General features: G+C 37.9%; 1 protein-coding gene across 7 annotated transcripts in view; it reads right to left on the reverse strand.

Moving 5' to 3' along the window:
• Positions 1–23,632, reverse strand: part of grid2 (glutamate receptor, ionotropic, delta 2) — a 437,846-nt gene that overhangs the window by 93,412 nt on the left and 320,802 nt on the right. For all 7 annotated transcript variants that reach the window (XR_002275145.1, XR_002275146.1, XM_020602378.1 and 4 more), the window contains 3 exons: positions 14,915–15,016; positions 8,477–8,674; positions 4,334–4,646 (listed from right to left, as the gene is read on the reverse strand). Coding sequence is in view for 5 of the 7 variants with exons in the window: in XM_020602378.1 (XP_020458034.1) it covers positions 4,334–4,646; positions 8,477–8,674; positions 14,915–15,016 (613 nt within the window). In the remaining 2 variants the exon portion in view is untranslated. The remainder of the gene's footprint in view (positions 1–4,333; positions 4,647–8,476; positions 8,675–14,914; positions 15,017–23,632) is intronic.

The raw sequence follows: 23,632 nt of genomic DNA on the forward strand, positions 1-23,632 counted from the left end.
TGATTAGAGAATTATTTTGTAGAGATACTGCTTGCAAACCAATGATGGTAAGATGATGTCATGGGGTAGGACTGGATAAGTCTGACTTCTTCCTACTCCATTCAAGCATGTACTAGGTATAAGCAAATTGATATTGGATTAGCATTTTTTGGATATGTGTAAAATTATGTGTGTTGATATAAACTGTCTTTACATGCTTGAAAGAATAAATCAAATCAAATCAAATCAAACATCTTCCATCCTTGACTAAAATTACTGACTACATCCTTACTCTGCAAGATGTGCATTTATAGCTGTTTAGGTAGGTATTCAATAAATTCCCTTGTCCACCTCTGCCCATGTTTCTAGTTCATACACCACTTCTGCCCCCTGTCATTGTTTAACTTTTGCATGATCACCTGCAAATTATTTTCCCCATATTCCTCACTCTCCATATGCACTGCTGAAATACCCGAATGGTATTTGTACTGGTAGCCATGGAAATGTGCTCTGCTTTCAGAAGAAAACAGGTGGAGTGCAACCAAAACCATGCTGCACAACATCCAAGACTGATGTGTGCTGACAGATGGTCTTTCCCATTGGCCACCTTTGCTGCATGTTTTGAGTTATGGTGGCGTAGTTGGTACAGTATTTAGCATAGAGCAAACCAGGAAAGACGTGTGCTGTCTGTAAATGCAAACATGCATTTTTGTACCACTTCATTTATTTATTTCCATAGACTGATTAACCTTGTAGTTCTCTTCCTCAGTGTGATTGACTGCCCTGTAAAGTACAGTATGTACAACCTTGTGTCCTGGTGGCTGAGGAGGTGCCCCACCTTGTTCTATGTGCAGTTCTTTTATTTCTTTAACCTGATGGATACCTGACTCAGCCTGATATTATCATGAATGCCTGTGGGATTTTATTTATTTGTTTTGTACATCTTAAAGCCATTTCTATATAAAAATGTCTAATTACTGTTCCTGATGTGTTTGAGGAGATATTACATTATTGTTGAGAACAAAGATCCCAAAATTTCTACTAGGCCTTTGTTGTAGCAGTTAACAAAGTAAAGAATTAATCAGCAGATTTTGGCAGATGCTGTCTTTCCAATTGTGACTTCACCTCTTCTCCTCTTTCTCTCTTTTTGCCTTCCTCACTCTCCTTGAGACCAATTAGTCATAGCTTATAGAGTAGACACTTCCCTACTACACCTTCTATTGGCCCTTATGTGTGCACAGCCACACACTTACATGCTAGACTAACAGACCTATGACTGAGTTTGTAAACATACAGTCAATTGGCTGGTACCTTGGTGGCCCTGATGAGCAGGAGACATGGAGAGGCTGAGTAAAGAGAGAATGACAAGGGAGAGTAAAGATGAAAAGGGGAGAAGGATGGATGAATGGAAGAAGGCAGAACATACAGTAAAGAGAAGGGCCAAAAGGACGCAAAAGAGCCAAAATGTAGGATAATCAAAAGAAAAGAAAGAATGGTATCAAATGACAGTGAAAGAAGTCAAAGGAGGAGAGGTAAGGAAGAAAAGACCTGGGAGAAATCAGTACATTTCCTCTGCACCTCCCATATTCTCCTCTTGCCCTCTCTCACACTATCAAATTGGCACGGCCAAAAGCACAATGCTAGCAACATGTTTGACTATTCACTCTCATCACTCATCTCCAGCTCCCTCCTGCTGTGTGTGTGTCATTGCATCTGAATCAGTTTTCCCTAAGGGTAATAATTCAGGGCAATGCACAAAGGTCTGAAACATTACAGGGGTGCTAGAAGAATGAGAGAACTGCTGCATGATTATTTGGGGTATAGGTGGCTCTGACTGTACACTTGCCATAAACCTTTTTTGAACCTGCGCTTTTGTTTTTTCAAATTATGCTTAATTTGGCAGGATGTAGTATAACTTTTATATTCAGGTGCCTCTATCTCTGATTCTTAAATGATTGTCAGGATGAAAGCAAAAGACATTCCAGGTGACTCTTAAAGCTTGTGAAGGTCAGTCTACTTAGCCCCTTGGCAGCTGACTGTTCATAGTCAGTTAACTTTGTAAGAGGTATTTCCAGCTAGCCACATCACAAACGAATTACCTGTAGTTAAAGAGCAGATCTTCTCACACGAACAGGAAGCAACTGACATTCTTAGATCAATTGTATACAGTACAGCAAACACAACACAAACACATATACACAGAGGACAAACCATTCTTGAAGAATTAGGTCCTTTCTCTTTCTTTTTTCCTCTCTAATGATGCCATGACTAAAATGTTAATTACTTCTAAAAAGAGAAACGACTTTGAATATCAAACAGCAATTAGCATGTATCATCATCATCGTTACCACCATTAACTGCAGCACAAGATGGAAGATTATTTACCAAATGGTGGAATGCTCATCAGTTGCTTATTCAGGGCCTGATGTGTTTCAGAGGCAATGTTAAAAAAGAAAGAAAAAAAGAGCCTCCAAAATCTGCATAATTAATATGACTGAAAACTTTAACTATTTCGAGTCCTGGCACATGAAGAGTCTACTGTGCTCATTGGGAAGTTATAGCAATCATTTATTTATTAAACCACAAGCCATGCACTTACATGCACACAGTCAAACACAAGGCCGAGCCTATGAATATTCACATGTTTCACTTTCATACTGTGCTCAGTCAGTGTTACTTACTGAAACCCAATGCAATGTACAAAGCTGCTGAAAAACAAGCATGCACACACACTCTGTGTGGTCTTAGCTTCCCCTGTTCCCACCACAGTGGCTCTATTGCTGATCCACTGATATACAGTAAATTTTAATTTAAAACCTTCCCTAGTTTTCTGATGTCCATGCCTGAGCATAGTCTGGAAAATCTTTGGCATAATGTCATTATCCTCCACTCAGTCCACGTGGAACAAACCCCTCCTTGTTTTTGTTCTCAATTGAGTATTGTGCTCAGACATGAAGTCCACACCATACTTAGAACACCCAGAGGACAGCTACTGTCATTTATTTTAAACATTAGATAGCTGTCCAGGGTGTACCCCACCTCTCACCCAATGTAAACTGGGACTGAACATAAACAAATTGGAATCAATCTGATAAATAAAATTTGAACCAATTATAGTGTGGTTCCTTTAATCCCAATAACATGTTCTAGTCTCTGTAATAAGATGCTGTGATCAGTGGTGTCAAAAGCGGCAGAGATCTAAGAGGACAAGTATAGAGACAAGTCCTTTGTCTGAAGCTAGGAGAAGATCATTGGTGACTTTCACCTGTGCAGTTTCTGTACTATGATGGACTCTAAATCCTGACTGAAAATCCTCAAGCACATCATTCCTGAGCAGGTGCTCACATAACTGCTTTGCAAATGCCTTTTCAAGGATTTTAGAAATAAAGGGGAGATTGGATATTGGTCTATAATTAGCTAGAACACCTGGGTCAAGAGTAGACTTTTTGAGTAGAGGTTTAATTGCAGCAACCTTAAAAGCCTGTGGAACATAGCTTGTTAATAGAGAGAGGCTGATCAGGTCTAATATGTGTAATATAATCAGATGTGTTGATTAGTGGTAAAACAGCCTGGTTGGGATGGGGTTTAAGACATGTTGATGACTTAGATGAAGCAGTTGTTGAGGTCAGCTCTGAGAAATCTATAAGAGAGAAGCAGTCTAAATATAAATAAGGTCTTACAGATGTTTCTAAAGCTGTTGTACATCTGGGAGAGCTTCCTCGAACAGTCCCTTGCAGGTTAGGTTACTTGGTGACTCCAATTTGCCCATAGATGTGAATGTGAGCGTGGTTGTCCATCTCTGTGTGTAATGCCTGTGACTGGGTGGACCACCAGCTTTTGTGCTATTTCAGTTTTTTTTTTTTTTTTTTATTAAAATCATGTGTGATCACAATAATCACAATATCAGGGTTCTTACTCTGTGTCTCATATGAGGTTAGGTCAACGCTGTTAAAACACTTGATAGGTTGGGGGCAGATCACTTTTGGTATATAATAACAATAATATATGCTTTTTTGCTTATTTATGAAGCATTACATTTTTTTTCTATATGTATTTCCTATTGCATTATAAGTATATTAGTGTAATTTTTTAGGAGACTGGGCATTCATGTGAAACCATAATGTTCACTTTCCAAATGCAGTGGTGTCACCAGCTACTTGTTGTACATTTTTATACACAGGATCTTCACTTTGCACAAGCAAACCTGACCACAAAAAGTGGTTTGTTATTTTAAACCAACGATATTTACTGTATCACCACATCTGTGTATTCCAACAATCCTTAATTATGTTTTTGCCTGATATAATCATCCAACATTCTATTCACTCCCTCTACTACCCCACTTCTTCCTTACCTTGTTGTACAAAGGAGCCATACACAAACCACATGGAGTTGTACAGTGTTGTTGAGGACACAGATCCCATGGGTAGCCGGGGTGGGTTGAGCCAGTTGAGCAAGTACACTAAGATGCCAACCAGGAGCACGGTGCCCGCGATGCACGCCCAGAGTGACAGGTCAAAGGGTGCCAGGCAGGCAAACATGTCGACAGTGCGCTCGGCCTTGCGCAACAGAACCCCCACAGAATAATCCATGTAGCGAGTTGTAAAGTCCACAACGCTCTCTCGCTCAGGTGTGATGGTCAGGGCAGAAAGTCCCACATCAGCTCGCTGAAAGAGGCAAAAGAGAAGAGTTTGGAGTATTAACATTGTTAAAATAAGCAGCTGAACAATATGCACTTTTGTACCTGGAAGCAGGTGAGTGCTTTAAGTTTTGTTTCTTCTAAACAACAACAATAATGCATTAAAATAAACTAAAGAAACTTTAGAAACATGTATTCTTTTTCTCCAAAAAATAAATGTTAAAATCACCAATGGGGAAATGTGTTTTGTTACATACATTTCAGAAAAAAGTGGTCTTTGCACGCCTGTATACAGGCAGGTGTGTAAGAGGTGCAGTGATGGTTCCAAGCAAAATTTCAGCTCAGCACACTAGCAACACTTACATTAAAATTTGTTATTAAATAAATTCACCATAAGCGCTGACAGTATTCAGGAGGTGATTTTTTGTTTCACTAAGTGTTCATGATTGTGTAACTCAACCTTCCCTGTTCCCACTAAACATAGGTATTGAATTTTGTAATGCTGTGAAAGCTTGACTACACTCATTTGTGAACAGTTTACTGATCATGTAGGTGCTTTAATAAGCTAAGCAATGTAAATTAAACTAGGAGTTGCTGGGTTAGACTGAGTTATCTCAACACATTGCTGTCTGAATGCAGATAATATTTTGCTCCTTATAGAGACTGACATGTTAAATACAGTGCATTACTTCAGTAGTACATAAAGACTGCACTTCTTGGACTTTTAAGAGACAGCAAATGGGTGCTTTAATTGTTTAAGTGTAACAATCTTAAGTTGAAAAAAGCTGTCAATAAATATGTCTGCCAAGAAAAAATAGAGAGAACTTATCTTAAATGACCAAACAATGGTGGTTAATTAAAATGTTTTCAGTCCCCAGTGCTTGGTTAGTAGCTGCAGACATCTGCCTCTGTGTTGTGTGTGGGAGTGAAATCTTTACTCAAGCGAGAGAGGGCACATACTATGAACTTATTTGATAATGAGATTTTCTTTGTTGCTAGAAACAACTGACTGTAACTTGTTAGGTAATTTTTTTAGGCAAACGCTAAGCCCTACAGCTGCTGGACTCACACTGATTATACACAGTGTCTTCATCTTAGCTCTTTGTTCCTGCTGGTGTGGGGTCTGCTCAATCACACACAGTTGCGACATTGGCTAACCAACCGGCTTGTCGCCCCAGCCTGACTTCGGTACACTGATTATACACTGACAAACAAATTTGCATGCTTACCCACCATACGCTACAACCATAACCACACATACACACCCAAAATAATTTTTAAAATTTTTTATCCACTGTAGGCAAAAAAACCCTGCTAATTTCACACTTGAGTGAGGAAACAAAATACTTAAAAGTGCAGAAACTGTCACTTACACTGCAAAGGAGCAGCCCTGCAGGATGCCTGTTGGTTGAGACAACACAGCACATAGCAATATGCACTCTGTACAAGTGTGTGTGTGTGTATGTAGAGATGAATTGACATGCTGACTGCTGTGGTCAATCAACAGAGAACCTTCCAGAGCGCACCCTGGATAATAATTATCTGGTATAATTGGATTTTTGGAAAGATAAACCTTGTTGCTTGCTGATGGAGGAAGCAAAATTATTTGTATACTTAGTTTATTTACAGTCTGTGCTTGTCGGTTTAGTTTAGTACAATTCCAGAAGGACATCAAAGAGTAATGTAGACCCACACACACATGCAGATATGCACTTGCACAAACCCCCACACACAGTCGGAAATGGTAATTAAATATTATCATAGTATTTATTGTATAACAAAGCGTGAGAACAGTTGAATTGCTATAAATGAGGATGTACTTCTGCCACAGCAGTTTTTTTCTATTTGTGAATAAATGTTCCAAAATCAAAGTAAACTACATATACTGTTTTATTAAAGAGACATCACAGTACAGCAGTGTTTATTTGAGAGATAATTGCTTATGGCACAAAAAACATGCATTGACCTCTATCACTTGGCAGTTACTTACTACAGATCTAATACCAGCTGTCTCAGCATTTAACAGTACATAACACATCTAAGCAGGTTCAAAATATTTTAATCATTTATACTGGATAATGACTCATTTAAATATCTGATTTTTCAAAGTTGTGTTATTAAATACTGTTAATTAAAAGTACTGTAATAGCTGAGTGCTTATGGCGCAGGCCACAGAATTGCAGCGTTTCAGTCCTGTCGCAGACCTATTGTACATGTGTCCCCCTCTATCTCCTCACATTGTCTGTGTAGTTTTCCTCATCCCTCTATAAAAATAAGATAAAATAAAAAAGAACACTATTTATTATCTTGAATGCAACAAATTATAACTGTTAGTATATAAAATACCAAAGTAGCTATAGTAGTAATTATCTTAGTAAACCCACTTTAAATGCTGACAGTGTTGTACCCAGCTGAAATATTTCTATAATCTTGCCTCTCTACTCGAATCGGGTATTAAAACAAACAAACAAAAAAAGTCCCACTGTTTCTATTACTGCATTTTTGTTGGCTCGGTTGTGTCCATTTTAGCAATCAATACATTATAATGTTGTGACTCTTAGGAACTAAGGTGAGCTTAAGGCTTATTCCTGGCAGGCCCCTACATGACAACATTCAATGAATATTTTTAAGAACCAAGGCCCAGAGGAACAGAAAATGTCTGATAAACCAAGAGCTATTTAGTCTGTTCTTATAATGGCTTATAATGTTTGCTTTAAGTGTTTGTGTAGCCTTTGTTGTTGTGGGTAAATAAAATAATCTTTTCTCTGTCTTTTCTACAGGGAAGGATAGAGAATGAGCATGACAACAAAGTTCCTGCATGTGCTCTGAGTTTTCCAATGTTCGATGGAGATCAGGTTTGAACGTGAAGTTTCTTAAAATCTGTTTCTGTGCATTTTTTCTGCTGTAAACAATCAAAGGAGTCAAACATGAGTGGGTGGGCTATAATATCAAACATTCACTACGGAATATTGTGGGTTGAACAAATTAATCTCATGCTCAGCATTGTGTTTACATGCTGGAACAGGCATCGATCAACATAGCTTTGACATCTAAATTGAGGAGAATTAAGTGTGGCAGCACAAAAGAATGGAAGTTTCTTACACAACAGTGAAATTGGTACTTTGGTACAAAGTTGGGGCTAAATCAGCTAACCTACTGCATATTCTGCAATGGCTATGTTAGCATCTAACTGTGCCAATATATTGCCCTCAAACTGGAAACTTCTCCAAAAATCCAATCCACATTAATAGCTGTATGCTCTTGAGAAACATCATCTTCACTTTTGACTGAAGCAGTTCCAGTGTCTGCCAGGAGTTAAGCATCAGATACTTGAAGATAATCAAATCCTCAGAAATCTGCTGTGTCAAATCACTTCTCTAAATCTAAGTCAGCACCTCTCTAGTTCATTTAGGACCAGAAGTTGCAATAGTTAGTGACTGAATCTGTCCAAATCTCTCTCTCCAATTTATTGAAGTTCAACTCAGTCCTGTGGCAGCTTAATTTCAATATTCATTGTACTTTTGAAATGGCATGATTTCTAATGGGAATGTTATGATGGGACTCAAGAACAGACACAACCTAAAAGATGCTATAGTCTGACTTAGATTAAATGATACTTATGGTGTGAGCCTGGTAGCGTACATGACTGCTTTTCCTGCTTGTGTAATGGTGTAGTATGTGTGCATCAATATGCAACAAACACGCCCTCTTATGTTCTTTCTGCAAGCTAAATTCTCATATATTCAATCCATATCATTGTTTTTCACTATCCCATGGTTTGTTCTTGTATACCTGTGTGTGTCTGTGATGTGCTTAAACTGTACATATTTTTGTGCATGTAAATAATTTTATTCTCACCTTAAACACCAGTTCACCCATCAGTCCATTCCACTGACCGTCAGGCTGCAAACTCCCATATTTGTGGTCTGGAGCAACATAGATCTCATACTTAAAGCCCAGGTAGTTGGACAGAGCATCCAGGACATCAATTGAAAACCCCTGGTACTTCTTTGGTTTTCCCAGAACATTCTCTGACACCATTACAAACGGCTCCTCCTACAAGGCAAAAATCAGTCAGTGTGTCAGTAAATCAGTCAAGCAGCCAGTCAATACACAAGTCATTCTTTAAATCACGCAGTTACACAAGTGGCCATTATACCCTCACAAACACTCATCCTGAAAGATTGGAGAATAGCTGTGAGAGCCTACAATACACATCCAAAAAGGTTTCACATGACTTTACAATGATCAGTGAAATGTCCAAAAAGTAAAAGTAGATGTAACAACTAATGTTATTACTGTCAAATATTAAACATAAAAAGAACTTTTTGGTTTATTTATGCTTTTTTTGTGTTTCAGCCAGGATAAAATCTCATTCATGTTAGTAAAACGCGTATCACATTCCCGTCTCTTGTGTCATACGTGTCTCCTCCTTAGCTAGTACAATGTGCAATACTAACGCTCTTTAAACATTGCTCTACAGTGCCTCTAGAGGCCAAAAACTCCACAGCGTATCTTAAATGATCAGTGACTACTGTACACAGAACAAGAAATGAAAACTGCAGCAAACTAAATGCCATTGTTAGACACCCTCTTTAACAATATGATTTTTGTTGTGTAACAAATGTAACAAAATAGATGCAACAACATGCTATAATAGAAATCTATCCATCTGTTTACACTGGTCATTTTAAATGACAGTACACACATTTGGTTCAGTTGGGCTCCCAAACGTTACTACTCAGCTTTGTTTTTACTCATATAGAGAGCCATAATAATTTAAAATATAACTTATTTTACATTTTTCAAGCAAATTAAAATGTTGAAAATCAATAATTGCACAATGCAATTCATCAGATTTGTTTATTGGTTTATTTTTTAAATGCACTTGGCACAGCCGAACCTCTTATTTATCAGTATAACCATGGCATCTAAAGGGCAACTCCCTGTTGAGGTTAAATTACATCCAACAATGCTGACATTTTAGGTTATTAAGTGAACACAGCACAAGGAGAAATAGGGCAGTTTTAACAAGGAGAGCAGGAAACTAGGTGAAAGCTCACAAAAGAAAAGCTCATTTCCAAGATAAATCATGTTTTCAATATCAGTAATGACATTTTTAGATATTAAGGCCTCATTATCAATGGTTTTGCAAGCAAACACATGAGGGTGCAAGAATACTATTCACACAATTTTCTGCAGCACTAAGTTAAGACGCTTCTCATTCTATATCTGAAAGGTAGCACAACAGGAGTCTTAAACATTCAAATAAGCTAAGCTAAACTAGCTGGATGTTACATATTTACCAGTCAGTAAAGAAAAGACAGTAGAGAGAAAAAAATGTTTGGTTTCTTGGGAAATTACATCAAAAAAGGGAACTGTTCTGGAAAAACTGGAAAGATCTCCTTTCTGAACACCTTTAATTAATCCCTCTTCCACATTCTCCCATTTTCATCTTCTTTCGGTGTTTTCCTAAAAATAATTCAGCTACAGAAATTGTGCATTGTTTGCTTCCCAATCCATGTTCAGGCACTGCCCAATGGAGACACACAACACCCAAGCATAACATACGCACAACCAACAGCAGCACCAAATCAATACAAGAAAAGAAGATGAGTGTGGAACTTTGTGTTAGTTAGTGTGTGTATGTCAGGGTCAGGAAATGATGGAAACCTGGAATGCATGTCTGGTATTTTATCTGACCAAAATGTACTGTAGGTAAAGGATGAGGAGAGTAGAATATAAAAAAGCACCTCATGTCTCTCTAGTGTCAACCCAGAATTTTAGCTAAGCTCATTGTTCAAGGTCAAAGGTTGCTTGACTCAGATGTCATTTCAAGTGGGCTGTTTAATATTTGTCAGTATTCTCCTTCACTTAGATCTCAACATGATTCACTGTCAAATATCTCAAACTGGAGAGTAAATATTCCATATAAAAAAATGCATTAGGTGAAAAATGCCTAATCTAAAATAATTAGAGCTTTAGTCATGACCTTTGAGAGGCAATGAGTCACATGAGCATCACTTCCCATAGCTCACTGATTGGTCTGGCTTTTAGCTGCCGGGCTCACTCGATACACAATCAGTGTTTTCCAGACTAATATCTTGCAATGAAAAATTACCTTGAGAGATGCAGTCTGGCTTTGTGATGCTAATCTGTCTATCTCCTACCTCTCCTTCTGTTGCTGTTTTTCTGCCCTTCTTTTCACTTGCATCTCACCAGCTGTGATATACATATTTTGGCATCTTTCCAAACCACAACATCTCCTGCTTTCCATAAACATATGTCTAAGACACCTCATCTCTCTCAGTGAATTCATTAATCATTCCATCCATTGAGGCTACGATACATCCCACTTGTTATCCTTGCAATATAATTTTACATCCCTATATTCAACAGTGTTTCTTCTCCATCTTATCTTTGTCTCTTTGTCTTTATTACTCCCATCTCTCATTCCCATCATCCCCTCCACCTCCTTCCTTTCATCTACACTAATATCTTCAGCACAACCTCATCCCTTATTTCCTCTTGACTGGAAGTACCACGTGGTCTTGGTGGTGCTTGGGTGTATCTGGAAGTGTGACTGGGGAAAGGGACAACACCTTTCCAGAAAGACTGACTAATGGCATTTGAAGAGCCCTCTGAGGGAATGCTGGGAATGACACAGTCATGTGGTGATTTGCAGCATGGTGAGCATTTTCAACACTCTGTGGAATTGTCTGTGAAATTGGTGTAAAATGTATTTTTGAAAAGCCTTGCAGAAGATTAGATTTCATATTGTTGTAAAAATGAATTTTCTCTCAGTCTTGATCAGTATCATAAAACAACAGGGACTCTAGGGAAATCTAGGGATTTCAGCTTGGACAGACCAAGTCAGCGGACAGCTCGGTATCTTGAGGAATCACATTCATACTGACAAAATCTACAGCTCACATGCCACATCAAAATATACATTCAATGCTAACATTCACTGCCATGAAGGTCACATATGCCCAAACCCCTGAGTGTTTATTTTGAACAAAGAAAAGAAATTGATGAGGTATCACATTAAATAATGTACTGTTGTATTGTTTTCAGTGTAACACAGATGATTTACAATCACTATTTTCAGTCTTAACTTTGGTTTTACATATCATTCCAGCAGTTTCTGATTTGGGGATGTAACATTTACACGGTATAGCCAGTAGGGGTTTGGGCACATGTGATTTTCATGGCGGTACAATTAATCTAAGTCCTCCAACCCAAACAGCAATAGACAGTATGTCACCTGTCCCTATCTCAGAACACAACCCATAGGACTCTTCCAGTGCCATGCTTACCATATCTTTGTTGTCATGGAAACAATCATATGCTCCATACAACCATTCCACAGGCAGTGTGCCGGATCCTTGTTGTCATGGAAACAATCAAACATGATTATAGAGCCATCGTGGTTTCATCGGCTTTAGGTACAATTACTAATTGGTCAAGTTTATTGTGGTTTGGGATAAAGTAATCTTTGTCATCATAGTTACAATAATAAACACACAATTAAGGTTGTAGAGTGACCATGGGTAAAAAAAAATATTTCACACAGGTCTCTTGTGGGACATTTCCTGTGCTTTCTGACCAGTACATTTGTCTCAGCTTTCTCCCCCTAACACTGTGGTTTTCTATAGTATATCACCTACATTTTTTACTAGTGTCAAAATTACTATGGCCAGTAGAGGTTATCTATTTCTAACACATTGCTCTAACAACATATAGACTTATTTGTTTTGCAGGGGGACATTTTCATTTAAGTTCTTAACCATACTGTAGTTGCTATGTGTGAATATTGCATAATGAAATGAACAACAGGTTTGCAAAGTGTAGGCCTAATCTGGAGTTATGCAGATGTACTTATTTGTTCCTGTTTACCATTCTTGTACTTGCAATGAAATTTAAAATGTTGCTGTTTTGTTATTTATATGTAGATTTATAATTACAAATCAATAGCGTTAAAAGAGCACAGCTAGCGATATTCTAACGATATACTGGATTTACAGACATTTAGGTCTTTAGAGGAATATGATTCTAAGCTTCTCTTCCTTTTACAAAAGCAAACAGTCAGTTCTCTCTAATCCCATCTATAACCAAGCTTCAAGAGTCATGTTCTCAGTATTTATTGCAGTGTAGTAAATCTTTAATTTTGGCTAAAATGACCAATATGATAATAATGATATTACTTTATTACTATGCAGAATTGTCAGTATGTACACATGTAAATGGCTCAACTAGACTATTACTTTACTAAAAGCACTAAAAGAGGAGATGCTATTGTGAAACATTATTATCAATCATCACAACACTTTTAACTGTAGTGTGAATTTCTCTGTAATTTGACTTGTGGACCTTATCAGGTTCCAAAGTTAAAATTATGCTGCATTTGGGGGAAAACACTGTGAGCATTCTTTCATTATCTTTAAAAATGCATAATCAAGTTAAAAAGGGATATCGTCTGCCTTTGGCTGCATATTTGGCCTAAGCTTGATTCTCATAAATGGAGAGTAGACCTAGGGAAATGCGGGCGCGTCCTTAAAATATTAAGGAGCACAGAATATTACAAAAAGACGAAAATTCAGCTGCTGAGATGACTCAAACTAAATTAGGAACGCGTGCAAGTCAATGAGTGGAAATTTATAAGCCGTGAGATTTTGTACTTTCAGAGTCTTACATCTAAAGAAAATCATGTTCATGTCCTGAATGCGTTATTTTAATGTAACTGTTTAATTTTTTTTAATTTTAATATTTTGATAGCATTTTGTGACCAGAAAGAGATGACCACTGAGGGTGACAGAAGGCCATGAATACATAATTATAGTGATGTAGCCATTCCTTGATAATATTGATTTAATATTCAATACAGTGCCGCTTAATTGATGGCCATGATTTAGAGTCACTGGCCCTAATCATATTTTCATCACCAATTAATTAATCAATAACTATTCTTGAGTCTGGCTGGCTGGCTAGACTAGAATGAACACTTCTTTTTGTGGGTTTATGTGTGTTTGTTTGTGTATGTGTATGTTCACAAGCGTTGCTCTATTGCTTCTGTGTGTTTCAGAGGAAGAGCCACTCTGTGAAACCACAGAACCTTAGAGTTATATCAGAGAAGGAAGCGCCCAGGGCGATGCAGAACAATCTGTTCCAAAGGTCCCTTTACAAACCCTCACATCATCTATACACACACAATCACATGTGCATGATCAAGAAGTGCCCTCCAACCATTCTCACATGAAAAAGCAAACAGTATGTTCAGGCAGCACCCTGGACATTTCACACAATCTATCTATTTTTGTCTTAAGGCCCTGATGAGGCATTGTTAGAGTAACACAGCTTACACACATCTTTGTACAGCTGTCTTTGTAAGGACACTCACTGACATATTGTATTCTCTACCTCCCTACCCTAACCTTTACTATCGCAACTGATTGTTTAACCCAAACCAAAACCTAACTAAGACATCAAGAAAGTGAAGACCAGTCAAATGTGATCACTTCCATTGTATAAAACTCAGCTGGTCCTCACACTGTATAGCCACACACGTATACCCAGCCAAAATTACACAACCAAAGGTATGGATCATGAAACACTAAGGAGCCATAGAACACAGAACATAAATGTATATGCACAGTACACCTACAGGAGGCAAGAATAATGAAAACCAAAAACTAGCAAAAGATGAGAGCAAAAAAAAAGCATTAACCACAAAGATGTCTGGCATTATCATTTTTTTCTTCTCTGCTTCTCACTTCAAAGATAGAGTATGAAGAATTTACAGCAGTGAATCGTTAAGGCACTCGTGGGATGTGCTCAAATCAATGCTGCAGGCAAGACAGACAGAGCTGGAGTCCCACTATAACTCCACTGGTCTATAATCATCTAGCTGTCTAATGTCAAAATGGAAACTAATGAAGTGATTAGTTTGGTCCATCTGTAAGCTCACCTTGTTTAATTTTTTATTTGTATCTCGCCTTCTCTGACTCCTCTTTTGCCTCTCAGCACTGTGTCTCATGAATGTTTTCTTTCTGGAATGTTCTTTCCCTCATACAAGCTCTCGATCTGTCCCTCTCAATCTGTCCCTCTCTACACCACCACAGAGACAGAGTTGAATCATGGGCAGAAATTTGGACAAAAGGACAGATTTCTGACAGCACTAGTCATAACATTCTTCAGGGTGAACAGTGTTCCCAGGTCTTTTTTATGAAAGGCCCATTGAAAATCACAGAATAATAAAACAGCTTTCAGATTAACACACTCATCAGTCTTACTCACCAAAACAGTGACGACTCGTAGCACCACTCCTCTCATGTTATTTTCCAGTTTCCTGTCTGTAAGTGTGCCATTCAGGCCATGAACTGGGTCCCATGTTGCCAGCTGCAATGTGCACACACATACACACAAAGCAGTTAGATTCAAAGACACAGTAAAACATTTCAATAAACTTTCACACAGAACAAGGGTATTTCATTTACTGTACCTGTGAAAATGATGGTGATTTTCTTGGATTAAAATGTGCTTTATGAGTCTAACCCAGACTTTTATGTCTATCAAATTGCATCATAAACTTCCCGACTTTTCCCCCAGACCACATTATTTAAGTCCTAACCATACAGTCTTCATCTACTATGTGCAGCCTTCTCCCTTCAGTAAAATAATGTTTCCCTGTAGACAGAGAGGCAGTAGGGGGAAAAAGTGATCTGAAATCCAAAGACAAACACACACACACACACACGGTGATATGCAAAAAAAATGCACAACATCATTTGTGCTTAGAAGAACACACAAACACACCAGAGAAGCAGAGGGCAGGCTGCAGAGGGAAATATGAGATAATCCATTTTTCTGAAGCCCGGAGTTATTGTTGAATGTGCAATTCTATGCTCTTTTGGGACCGATACTTACAGTACTGTAGCGCCTAGCTGAACTGGCTTTGTTTGTTACATCCCAGCATTTAGTTAACATTTCAAAGTAGTAGTATTGTTGGCAGAATAGACAACAACAGCTGGGCTCACTCCTCTTTTCTTGGCATAATCTGGAGCTGTTTTTTTTTTTTATATTAGAAGTAACTAATGTCCTACAGTGTGTTGACACAGTACTCCGTTTGACCAATGGGCAAAAGAGGCATGGTAGAAATCTGATTGATTTTCACCCCTTTAAACATTTATTTCTGGTGTTTAGTTAGTCCTAATGTATATATCCTGGTTTTACCTATTTTGCTTAATTAGACCTCTTCTCAGGCACTGTATATGTGGGTATGCTTGATTAACATTTAACTCACTCTTCCTTTGCACCTGTTTTGGGTGTTTTAGGATTTTTATTGGCACATAAAATTTGATGACCTCTTATAATTTCTAGCATAGCTCAGCCCAACTTCAACTTGAAGCCTAATCAGCCATAACTTAAAAACGTATAGATGTGTATTCCTTCAGCGGTCCTACACAGCTAGTTTTCATTTCACCAGACTTCTTCCGAGGGCTGAGTGCACAGACTGTTTAGTTGGCATCTCTCTGAGTCTCCTTTTCATTTTGTTGCACTTGCTGGAGTGGGAGATATTACATATTTAGTATTCTTATCAAACAGAATCCAGTGATCTCACATGTCTCCCACCATAATGTGGCCCCCTTCAATGTCGGCAAAGGTCTAATAGGCCAGATTCAGTGAAAACACCTTTGAAGATAGATGGAGTTTAACTTTAACTGTTATTATGTACTTTAGAATAGTATACTCATCATTGTTGTAATTTAAAACAATAAACCCACTGACACACTACTTGCTTGTCTGCATTTATGTAGCTCACACAAAACCAGCAAACTATATTACATGCTATCCTTGTTTCAGCCTGGAGAGGGAGATATGGAGCTAGAATGTGAGTTTGACCTCTATCCCACACAGACTAAATTCTCCATCTCTTGTACCCCTTTTCTCTATTTTATAACATGCAGAAAGCAGTTGCAGTCTTTTCATTCTGAAGATGAGCCAATTAACCCGTTTTTTAGCCACACAGAACTAACATAGAGAGAGATGAAATAACAGAGATACATTAAGACTGAGAAACAGGGACAACACATTAGACAATGAAATGATAATGAAAATGAAATAATGAAAAGATTAACAGAGATGATGAGAGACAGAACAAAAGGTGAATTTACAATGCAGCGGTTGTTCTAAGCAGCCTAAGGCCAACGAGCGAGGACAACAGCACACGGAGGCTTCTGTTTAATGTAAATACCTGAGCACACCTGCAAGAAACACAAACAGTGCATGCAACTAAAAGATGGGGGGAGGGGGATATTAAAATTACACTGCTATATAAGTTCAAGAAACAGATAAGAATGTGCATACTTGTTTGTATAGAGGCAACCCCCACTCCCCACACTGCACACACATTGTTAGCACACTGGCACACAAAATACAAATGACACACAAATACAGTACGCCTGTGCTGTCTGCTATCTGAACACTAGTAATGTGCAAGTGACAAATGTGATAGGAGCAGTAAGGTTGGAACACTAAAACAATGTAGATATGTAGAAGGAATAAAAATGTTCTCTTTTCCAGTGCCTACTGTATACACAGCATAACTCTGATAAAAAGAACCAAATAAAAAAAGATAAAATGTTTTGCCACTGCAAGTATCAGTTACAGATAAGTTCAGTCTGGTGACAGGGAAACAGCACTGAGACAAGATTTCTTGAACAGGACACCTGAAAAGTGAAAACAGTAGTAGATAAATAAAGCAAGACAAATGCAAAGTGAAATGGTGTTGTAGGGGCATTGCCTGCTCAGCCCTCAAGATTGCCTTAAATAGGTCTGGGTTATTTAAAGCAAAGCCATAAGTAAAAAAAAAGTAATAAGCAGTCAAATGTAAGTATGTGAAGCTTGGCAAACACACCTACCACTGCACAGTGTACTTCAGGCTTGTATCAGCTGGTTATCTGTATGGCACTCAGCCCCAACCCTCATATTTTAAAGCAGTGTAAATTAGGATTTACAAAAAAAATGAAAGTAAAAACAGTGTGATTTTGTAGTATTAGCGTTTCCTGTACTGAGTCTAAAAGACAAGGAACATTTTCAGGCAATTATGAGGCACTTAAAATCGATTCTTCTGTGCTGTGTAAACAAAATAGTTCCTAAAAGACTACTTTGAAACTGTGGGTCTAATGTCTATTGCACATGTTATCAGAAAAGATTAGTTTTAGCTTTCGCTGAGGTACTAAATCCTTCAGGAACAATATTTGAAAACTGCACTTTAGAACTCTAAAAAGAAACTATGAAGAATATTCAAAAAGATTCAGCACTAAATAATCTACAGTGAGCTTTGTTAGCAGTTGTATAGCAAATACATGTGACTTCAGTCAATCACACACACGGGAAAATAATACTTTTATATTTATGTCCATAAAGAGCTACTGTACTTAGGTAGTGCAAGAACACTGCTGCAACTGATCACAACTAGACATTAATAAAAGTTATAAATTCTTTAATATTCTTAACATATTTCTCTGATATAGTCCAATTTTTTTCAGACCAACATACAAATATGGGTGGGTTTTTTTGATCACTTCTATAGATAAATGAATGAGACAGATGAAGGAAAGAGAGGAAATTAAGTCAGTATTAAATGAAAATCTCTCTGTAATATTACCATAAAATTGGCTATGCTACATTTTCTGAAAATAATTTTCATATACTTCCACTTTGTTCATACTGTTTTGACTCCTGTAACAAGAGTAACTACTGCACATGTGAGTCCAGAGTCGCCCACCACCTCTGCTTATCTACCCTGTTCCTGATAAGAACTCATTTCCTCAGAACAGTACGACATAAATGCATATTTGTGTGTGAGCGTGTGTGCACATGTTAAGTGAATGACCCACTGTGTCTAGGTCGTTAGACACACTATTCAAAACATTCCCATTAGCATCTCACAATGCTGTTTTCCCCTATCCATCTAGCACTGTCTATTTTCCATTCTTTTCTTCCTCTGTTGCTCCTTTACTGGTATTGTCTATACTGTATTTGTTCTGCTAATTTGATCACCTGTGGCACCTACTGTATATCAAAGTCATACATATTTTCTTTGTGTTCATGCAGTTAGTATATACCGTATTTGTGCAGAGCTCTAAACAAACGTCAAGGATCTTTATATTTTTTTAATTAAATTAGATTGAACAACAAATTATACAATAACATTGAAATGGGAGCAAATTTCATTTGCTAGCCAATGACAATTCTAAACTGTAAAGTCATATAGCTAGCACTACAGTATGACTCTATTATGTACTGCATAAAGTCTTTCAAAGCCATGGTACAATAATTAGAAGCTTTGTTTTGGTTATGGGCAAATTTTACTCCCAAGTGAGCACATACACTTACAGTACATGTAGTTTGTACAGTGAAACACTAACCTGTTTTCCAAAGACACAGCCATCATAACATCACAAATCGCAGCTGCTGCATGTACCTTACTAGTATTTATTTTGTACCTGTCGGCTAAGTTAGCTAACCTAAATAGTAGGTGGAAATTTAGCTATTTAAGCTATTTAAGCTAATGCAACATGTATCAGTTTCATTAACAACAATCATTCGACTCAAGTCGACTTTAAAAATAGTTGGGTACTGCAGAGATATAATAAGAAAAATAACTAAATGATTCAAACACTCACTGAAGACACATGCCAAATAAACAGAAAATAGACACATAAAAAAAACAAAACAAAACAAATGATTTTAGAATGATGGCCAGCTGTTTTCAATTCTAAGCTTTCTCACCTCAATACAAACATAAACCATTATTAGTTCCAACTTGCAGCTAACAACCTGTGAGCTGTAAATTGTCTCCTGCAGTGATCTGACATACCAAGCTAACTCAGTTCCCTAAACACTGAGCTTCTGGTGCTAACTGCTACAGTACATTAAAATACTCAAATTGCAACCAGAAACTGTCAGCTTTCAAAAGATTTGAATAAAGAAAAAAAAACTCCAGTGATTAATAAAGGAGAATTAAAAAAACCCAAACCAAACCAAAACAAACAAAGAGAAACTCAGCAAGCTACAATTCATTGAATAGTAATGTTTTTAAAGCCATCAAGAAATACATTTGGGATTTTACTATCATCATTCATATTCCTTTTTTGTAGTTAGAACCACTAAAACTAATGTGATGGTAATAAACCGAGAAACAATACAACATGTAGCATTGGTAATTTGTAGCTTTAACACTGTTTGGGTTCTCAGGGGGGATCAAAGTTGCATCTGTAAGAACAAACACATATTCATGCAAACAACATGGTATGAACAAGTGCTGATTTATTCATATCACTCTCAGTAGCAGCTGATATTGTCATTTTGCAGTAGTGATGAGTGACATTTATATCTCACAGGAGGACATTATGTCTTTTCGTCACAGCTTGACATTCACATTGTTCATTGCTTCCTCTAGTCATTTATCTTCATTAACGTTTCTCAAACTTTGCAGCAAGGATTTACATGTTGTCCCTTTATGGAACTCAGGGAATGGTGTTTGTGGTTGAATAGTTTGTCTACCTGTGATTTGTGGATACAACACACCTGCTTTTAATGACTGTTCTGAATTAAGCAAAACAGTCAATAGTGCTGTTTGTTTTGGTGAACAGAACGAAAAAATGATGGAGAAACTGTGACAAAACCACCCACACCAACACACACACTGACTAAACTGTGTGCATTCAGAATTGTTAGACCATGGTGACCTAACCGGCAGTCTATTGTACTATGCTTTAGTGTAACACGAAATAGAGGGGAAATGCTTTAGTCACCTACCCACCTCCACCTGCACGGTGACTACCTAACACTTAGATGTACTACACACACAAATATATACACACATAGACCTCAGGCCACTTCAAGGGGTGTGCAACACACATTTAAAAGCAATTGGACCATTGACCGGTGCTGCTCTGTTGTGGGTTGTGTGGGGGCCAGAAGAGCCATTTAGTGTTACAACAAACCCTTTTATTGTACAGAACTCACCTATCCATCCTACACACAAGCAGACACTTAGATGAACACAAACCACATATATATGGACACACAATCACACAGCACGTAGGTGTCCTCTAGCCTAAATGGCATCTCACAATCACTGAGGGACATTTTGAGGCTTCATGCTCCTCTCACCTTCTCTGTGGCAAACACATCAGCGCACACTGTGCAGCAAACTGTGGCCTTTGGTCTGATTGTTACATACATGACTCATAGCGATTCAAAACACAATCAATGGCAGGTGACATTTGGAAGCAATGAAGCTGGGAGCAGTGTATACAGAGACAGCGATTAGCAGCTGTGACAAAATCTATGCACTGGAAGTTATGAAAAGTAAAATTATTAGAAAGTATGAATAAATGTCAGAAAGTCTGTCCTACACTACCTTAAGTAACAGCTGGCACACAAACACAGACCCACAAAACAAATTCCTGTGAAAGTGGACCTTAACAATTGCTGTATTAGCTGCTGCGCTTTCTCTCACCCCACATCAAGCTCTATGAGTCAATGGCGAGAATTGATTTGGGGTTTTCTGTAGAATGCTCTCATCTCCTACTAGTTTATCTGCTAACTTTTTACCAACAGCTAAAAAATACAGTTTTTATCCCTCCATTTATAAACTCTCTTCTTCTCTTTTCTCTACCTTGCTACATCTGACAAACACTGCTGTGCCGCTTCCAGTCTCTGTAGCTCTGTGACGCTCCTTCTGTTGTCTCTACCAAACACTCATGTCTGCCATTGCAGTAAAGAGACGGTAGCCAGGTGCAAGCTGCTGAATGGTTTCACTGCTCCAATCTCCCACTCCTTCCTCCAGTGTCTCTCCTGCTGATGAGCAACATGTGCGTCAGATCAGTCTCCACACAGCTTTCACACCAAGCCTTCCTTCTGCTGTGCCCCACTCTCATTCTTTCTTTCAATCCCTTTTCAGCCCACAAACCCTTTCTATCCCCTCCCCCTCTCCCTAACAGAGAGGGGACAGCTTGTTGCAGCAAGCAGTCCAGGATGCACTAGTATCAGTGCCCTGCACCACCGGCTGCCATCCACCCTGCTCCCTCCATGACAAGTAATTCTCTTCCAGGCATATTCTGCCATCTGAATGTGCCCAGTGCTTTTGACCTACTCCTTTCATTTGATACTTTTGTTCTAAGTTGTTGATACGATCAAATTATACAATATAGAAATGTATGATCTATTAAAATCATCATGTCTGTGATAATGTGATTACTACCTGGAAAGCAATTATATCTGAAAAACCCACTTAGACACGTTCTGCCCAGCTGCCCTGTTACCTAATAGAATTGGATTTCAGAAAAATAATTACAAGAGCAAATATCACTGGCAATTTGCTGGCATTACTGATAAACTGTGTAATGTGTAACCTGATAATATAAAAGGAAGCATGCTCCATTATTACACTTTTTTTCCAGCAAGGTTGCATTATCTCTTCAATGCATGGGGAAAAATTGACTTTGCAGTTTTAAAATAATTTAAAAACGCCACAGAAGAGCTAGCAGGAGTGATTCTTTGTCCTCCTCTCTCTCTTGAAAGCACTCAAAACTCTCTCTTGAAAGCACTCAGCCAGCTCAAAATTTGACATTATTTTATACCACATCAGACTACCTGCTAACCTCCCAAACTTTCAGAAGAATAGCCTCAAACAAAAAAACAGAGAACAAACAAATAAGACAGGGAGGGTTCAAATGAGAGAAGAGGGCAGAAGAAAACATTCTGTGCCTCAAATTACAAATTCAATAGAAGCTTATTGAAAACCAAATTAACGTGTCTGTAATACCATCCCCATTCTGAGATCACTCTATGAGAATCACAGAGAACCACTCCGAGCATTTAAATCAAACTTCTGCAGTCCAGATCTGACCTGCAGCATTCTTCCTTTTCACTAGTTATTACCAATTAGGTCTGTGACTACAGCTTTGGGTATATTTCATTCAAATTTTAAGCAGTTTTTGCCTCCAGAAAATCACCTTGGGTACCATTCCTGTCAGTCAATCATTTCACTGCCTTTGGAAGAGTTCCACAAGGTAACATCAAATGGAATAATAGATAACACTTTGCTCTCAAAGGGCAATACTTTAAAGCAATGCAGTTCCAACTGATGGGACTATAGGGAAGTAAGGACGGGTCCTCTGTGGATTGACATTTTTTGTGTTTGAACTGTCACAAGCTTGAATTAAATAAGTCAGCATGTGCAAAATCTATTAGCTTGTGTAATGTCCTACCTATAGCCTTGACTTCCTTGTCTCTTGTTAAAATGAAACCTGCTTTACTTGTTACTGATTGTGACCTTTAATAGATGAGCAATAATTTTATAATAGACCAAATAAATAAGTTGTTATATCTTAAGATAACTTCATTTATCTAAACACTAGTGAGTGCTTTCGCTGATACACTAGTCGTTTTATTGAGATGTTGCACAAAAGATAAAGTCCCAGTGATTATTAGTGTGTTTTTCTTCTATACATTTGATTTATGTATTTGACATTGAGAAGACCACAAGCAAACAGCTGATGCATGACATTTTTTTAAACTGACATCATGCTTATGACATTACTGCACAGCTAGTCCAAACAGGCTAGTAGGACAGTAATTGGGGTTTGGGTGTGTAAGTAAAAAGGCATACAACTGGCTTTAAAACAGTGTCTGGATGAGTGGTATTTCCCTTTATACACAGTGGTAGTGAATATATGGCAGTACTACTGTGACAATGGGCAAAAAAAACACAAATGACAAAATGCGAGCTACAGCGTTTTGGACCCAAAGTAATAGATAATAATACATACCAAATGTTAAATGAGTAATTAACAGAATAATGAACCTGCATTATCATTCAATTAGAACAGGAAGGAATGTTTTATCAATCATTGCTTTGACAAGTAACACAGAGAGGAGTTCCTAAAACATCTTTCAGATCCATCCACCTCTGTGTCTGACATACGTTTACAAATGAGA

This window comes from Monopterus albus, unplaced genomic scaffold (genome assembly GCF_001952655.1).
Source record: "Monopterus albus unplaced genomic scaffold, M_albus_1.0 scaffold56.1, whole genome shotgun sequence".
Classification (NCBI taxonomy): Eukaryota; Metazoa; Chordata; class Actinopteri; order Synbranchiformes; family Synbranchidae; genus Monopterus; species Monopterus albus.